This window comes from Galendromus occidentalis, unplaced genomic scaffold (assembly GCF_000255335.2).
Source record: "Galendromus occidentalis unplaced genomic scaffold, Mocc_1.1 scf7180000077501, whole genome shotgun sequence".
Taxonomy (NCBI): Eukaryota; Metazoa; Arthropoda; class Arachnida; order Mesostigmata; family Phytoseiidae; genus Galendromus; species Galendromus occidentalis.
In genome coordinates, this window is record NW_003805489.1 from 1,198,322 (window position 1) to 1,204,172 (window position 5,851).

General features: G+C 51.2%; 1 protein-coding gene across 1 annotated transcript; it reads left to right on the forward strand.

Moving 5' to 3' along the window:
* Positions 1-1,078: 1,078 nt before the first annotated feature.
* Positions 1,079-5,463, forward strand: Pink1 (PTEN-induced putative kinase 1). The gene is made up of 10 exons (XM_003746794.2): positions 1,079-1,354; positions 2,300-2,483; positions 2,607-2,756; positions 2,845-3,033; positions 3,139-3,246; positions 3,357-3,542; positions 3,661-3,785; positions 3,927-4,027; positions 4,156-4,339; positions 4,471-5,463. Exons 1-10 carry the CDS (start codon positions 1,227-1,229, stop codon positions 5,114-5,116), a joined length of 2,001 nt encoding a protein of 666 aa, XP_003746842.2. The 5' UTR covers positions 1,079-1,226; the 3' UTR covers positions 5,117-5,463.
* The last annotated feature ends 388 nt before the right edge of the window (positions 5,464-5,851 follow it).

Below are 5,851 nucleotides of genomic sequence, written 5' to 3' on the forward strand. Positions count from 1 at the left end.
TACCCGGTCTGGCCCCTCAACTCATACGGCTCGAGGCAATGCCTCGAACGCGATCAATGAGATCGGGAGTTGAGCGGGGGTGAGGTGGACGGAGGCCGGATATGGAGAGATTTGGATTGGTCATGAGATTTCGGGAAAAGCCGCTCAGGAATATATGGAAGCGATCCCTGACCCTGAAGGGAGCCGTCACCCTCGTGCCGAGGGAGTACGCGACTGAAGAACTTCGAAAGACCGACTAACGAGTCGTAGCCCGGAGCCTAATGTGCGCCAGAGTCGATCGCGCCATTCTAGGGATAACCCCTATCAAGAAGAGATTTTCAGAATAAGTCGTCCGTAATGACGCGTTTCATCTCGCGGGGGAAAGATGTCAGGGAACGGGAGGCTCTGGATACTCGGGGTCGGCGGGAAGACGGAGTCGGGATTACCACTGCGGAGATCGCCGTGCTCGGGGACAAACATGGTTATATGAGACTCCGTTTTCGGCGGGAGGAATGATATCGGCTCTCGACAGAAAAGCGAGGCTTTCTCGACTCTGGGGCACGGAAGATAAACGAACTCTACCCACGGTTATCCGACGCTAACAGCAAGCGATCTCGGTAGGAGAATTGGACAACAAGTCCTCAAGAAGTTTCGAATTTCGACCCGTCTCGACAGACTGTCGTCCGTCGAAATGTCGACATACAGGTCAGACTTTCATCGAAGCGGAGGATATCTCATCTTCCACCCATGTTTCCGTGGCGGCGATATCGTGTTCCTATCAGATGAAGACCGAAACCGCAAACCTTCCGGTTCGAAAGTTCGCGCCGCAGGTCATGCGTTCATTCGCAGCCGGTGTTTCAGGGACCGTGCATCGGCTGAGGGGTGTCGAGGTCCGAGACGCAAGAGTTTTCCCCGTCGAGAAATGCGTCGACATCGAGGGGTCGAAACGTCAGAGGGAAATCGAGCTCCGTCGACATACGAGGAAATCGAGCCCGGCTCCGCGTCTTCTCGTTGCAAAGTCACTTCCCGCTGACTCTCGCCGCACTCTCCTCTGAGCTGTCGAGGATTCGATCTTTTCACATTGGACGCATATACATCGACTAGAAGCAGGAGGCTAAGCAGCCGACAGTTGCCAGAGTTTAGTAATAATTATTGTTGGTGAAAACTACCGAATCCAGTTCTCGATCTGACATTCACCGCGGAGCTCAAGATCCCCTAAGGGTTGAAGAGTGCGCGATGCGCCAGCCATGAAAGCTCTAATCACCGTGACTCGATGGTACTTGGCATTACAAAAGCCTAGGACTTGTATCCAGTTCGTGCAGTCAGTACCTCTCGAGTATTTCTTGAAGAGCTACTTTCGGACCGCGATTTCGAGGTAAGCTCCTCTCTGAGCTGTACTTTTCCAGAAGCATTCGTCGCTCTCGAATCACCGATCGGGAAGTGATGACAAAGCACTGTCCGGCAGAAGTCTCCAGATGATACGAACGGACGGTCGCGAGGGTTCTTCTCTCCATGTGATAGTTCTTGAATGAATCAACGTTAATGTCATTGGATCGCGACTAGGAATTACCCCATATTAAACTCTGTCATTCCGGATATGGGTATCCTGGACGAGATCAGTCTTTCCTCTCGAAGTTAGAATGAGCTTGCCAATCTTAATGTTCGGTCGGCTGATTTCCCGGCTGTGAGGTCCGAGGTTTCCGGCTCAAGGCCAAGTCAGCGATTCTGAGCCCGTGCTGGCTATTTGCTAAGCTCGAGTCTCCATCTATGAGTCTCTGGCTGACGTGGGTACTGTCATACTCGATGACGGGTTGCACGGCGGACTTTCTTTGCCGTATCTGTGGCGAGTCCGATGTGAGTACGTGTGATATCGGGGATTGCTAAAAATCGAGAAAGCTGTTTTGACTACGCATACGGGAAATCTTTTCCGGGCGATTGACTTCGCAGCTCATTCGATCAACCGAGGAAGTGATCAATCCCTTCCTTGGCGGATTCCGAGGGGTTCCAGCGAGACTCTTGAATCGTCATGTAAATTTATTTCGATGCTGAATCGCAATCGCCTAAGTTATTCTTTGCAATTCGCTGACGGCATTGATTTATCAATCGCTCGGAGAATAGTCTCATCGAGAGAAGAATCAGAGATCGATCCTAAATAATTCCACAGAATCGCTAACTCATCGAGCTATTACTCGGAAATGCCTGTCATTTTTGAATAATTTCGAGACTACGTAGGATCGGTGACGATTGACAGATTCATGCCGAGTTGTGACACAGCAAACTGGTGCTTAATAGTTACTGAGCAGAATCAAACGAATTTCAGGCTTAGCGGTCTGAGAGGCAGGTCTGGGCCTCGTGCTTTACCGGTAAATCGGTCGGTTCAGGTCGCAAATGTGGGTAAGGTCAAGCAAATTCCATCCGGATCGAGAGGAGCTCATGAGGGACTGGCTCGAGAGGAGTCCCTCGTGGCGAGGATCGCAAGGAGATATGGTCATCGCGACACTCAGGTTTGTGATCATCAGAATATTCCGGGAAGCTACTTTTGTTCGACCCGGGAGCACATCGAGACCCACGATTCTTTGACATGCACCTTGGGTCGCTTTAATTTTCATGGGAGTTTCTTCTTCCAGGCGGCTTCCCTTAGTCGTCAGGCCGTTCAGCGAATCCTAGCATTGCGGCAATGCGTTCCTTTGTTGGGATTGACAGGTTTGTGCCTTGTCGATAAACCGAGCCTTGTAACTCCAGATGAGGAACTGGAAGGCGTATGTGTTGAAATCCGGGTGAGTCGACTCGTGTGTCCTAGGCCCTAGGCAGCGTGAGATTGTACAATGGAGGTGGAGTCGGAGGCACTAAATGATCCTTTTGCAGAATATTGTCGACAAGATCAACTTCGACGTTGACACCCAATCAATGCTGACCATCCCCGAAGATAAGCAGATCACCTTGTCAGACTTCGAAATCGGCGATCCCATCGCCAAGGGTTGCAACGCGGTGGTTTATCGAGCGCGCTACGAGCCCAAAGAACCTTCTTGTTCCTCGATCAGAGAAGTGGATGAGGTAAGCACGTGTCGACGAATCCCTGACGTCCGAGGAGGGTCCAAGACCATCGTGGAATCAGAACGTGACAGCCTTTGCGAGTCTTGCCTTCACTTGCGCTTTCAGGAACTGGTCGACGCAATCGCTGAGTCCCCGCCGCTGTCTTCGTCGCCTCCACGGAAATATGCCGCTGAGTTCGAATCGCCGGCGGGTTCCGTCGACGTCCCGATCGAGGTAATGATCACCGAATTCCAATCGAAGGAGCTTACTCAGTCGAGAAATAGAGCGAAGGAAGGGAAGTACATTAGGCACCTCGACAAACCGCTGCATTTTCTCATCGACAGGTCGAGAATGCCTCGACGGATTCTTTCGACTTGGCCATCAAAATGATGTTCAACTATGACGCAGCGAGTAATTCCGCCGCGATCTGGAACTCCTTGGCTCGAGAATGTGCTCCGACTGCGAACAATCAATTCTCGGAGACAAAAGAAACACATTTGCCTTCACATCCGTGTATAGTGGACATCAAGGTACTTATCAATCGTTCCACTGCCACTTATCGTCCACGAACTCTTCCTTCGTACCGCCCCACAACCCGGAGCTCCTTGGACATCCGGGAGTTTGACCGATCTTCCCCTTCATTCCCAGATTACTTTCGCCGATCGAGTTCCCCTGCTGCGAGGAGCCAAACAGCTCTACCCCCATGCTCTACCTCCACGACTGAACGATCAAGGAATCGGTAGAAACGCTACAATGTTTCTCGTGATGAAAAGGTTAGAATTCAATATCGCGGTGTCGAGTAAACCTCGAGAGCCCTTAAGCTCCACATTTCTCTCGGCGAAGCTGCTATGCCGCGAGATCTAGAGGTTTGGGTGCGCTCGAAAAAGCTTTCATGGTCTCTGATTCGCTCTCAGGTACAACTGCAGTCTCCGTGCATTCCTGCGCCAGAAGTCGAAACAGAACGAAGCTCTATCGGAGAAAATGAAACTGTCTCTCAGCGTCCAATTATTCGAAGGTATTGAGTTTTTCATATACGAGACAGGGATGGAAAACGCGACGAATTGAACTTCGAAAAACAGTCCCTGGTTTTCAATACACAACCTCGCATCGAGACGGTTGATGACGCTTTCGCTCCCCTCGCAGCTGTGGCTCACCTCGTACAAAACGGAGTCGCCCATCGCGACTTGAAGTCTGACAACATATTAGTCGACATCGGGAATCGTCCCGGCGAGATACAGGTGGCCCTATCGGACTTCGGTTGCTGTCTGACCCGAGCAGATTGCATAAAACCTCTAAAACTCGCCTATACTTCAAAGCAGGTTTCGAAGTAGGTGCTCGAGTCTGTCCTTGGAAATTGATCGTAGTATCGAGGTCCTCGACGTATATTCATCATATCAGAGTAGCTTCCCGATCCAAGTGATCACCGAGTCGGTAAGAGAAGATCTCTCTCCGTTCCAGAGGTGGAAATCTCGCTCTGATGCCGCCGGAAGTCCAGACGGCACAGGCAGGTCTCCTGAGTTTCATCGATTACTCCCGCGCAGATCTCTGGAGCATCGCGACCATAGTCTACGAGATCTATGGGCAAGAGAATCCGTTTTTCGAAGGGCATCTCTCCGCCAGGAGCTACGCAGATCGGGACGTGCCGGAGCTGCTCGGTGCTCCCCCGGTTGTTCGGACTCTGGTCAAACACTGCTTGAAACGAGATCCCGCCCAGAGACCGACACCGGAACTCGCCGCGACCGTTCTCCAAATGTTGTTACACGCACCCCGGACCCTGTTCTCTATGGAAAACAAAGCCCCGCAGCGCGTCGTTCAATGGCTGTGCGACTTGGCGGTCGACGCTCTTTTCGCGGCCCGGAAAGAGGAAGTTAACGATCGACGCTCAGTGAATCAATCTCTCAAGCGCATGTTCTTGGCAAAAGTCCGCCTGCACTTGGTCCTCGAAGCTATCGAATACATCAAATCCTGCAGAGACGATGATGCAGCAGAGCGAGAGGATCAGGAGAACGATGAACAGGCGGGGCAGGTTGACGAAAAAGCCGACGGAGCTCTGCGGACTTCGAAGCCCTTGGTTTCTCCACAGACATCAAACCAGAACGTGTGAAGAGACTCCGTCGGGGAGGATTTTCCTCGCAGTTTCTCGATGATCTGATATCCGATTTTTCGGGATCGAGCGTCGAATCTTGTTGTTTCAGAGCTTTTGTCGGAGAGCCTTGAGACTCTTTGGATTCTGAAAATACATAATTATGAAGATATTGTCATATGATCGAACTCGAGAAGGGATCCAGATCGTAGAGCGCGACCAGCGGGCAGGGAATGATCCGTGGTAGTGTCGCGGTCGATCCGAGCACAAAGTCGACAGTAGTTCTTGGGGAAACGATAAGATATACTATTTGAAGTTTACCCAGATCGAGCAAAGGATGAATAAAGCTGTCAATCAATGAATCCACTGCAAGTCGCATTGATGAATGATGAGTCATTTTTCCTCTGGCATCCGGCTGCTTAGTATCGGGAGCCCTTCGCCTTTCATATTCTGATCGGTCACCTAGTCACGAAGAGTATGCCCGTCGCAAACTCCGGTCTCACAAGTCCTCTCAAGTTCGGTGGGAATCTCATCGAGAAAGCCGCATGGAGAGTGCGAGCTGAATGGTCGATCTCCGTCAAGATTAGCCTCTCCGTCGTGGGCAGCAATGAGATTCACTTCAGGAATAATTCTTCCACGGTATTCTGATGCCTAGCTCCTCGATCTCCGAGAAAAATACTGTATTCTGCATGAAAATGTAGATAATCATGTGTTGCTTGAGGGAGCTCGTCTATCCGTCTGCCAGTGTGCGCGCAC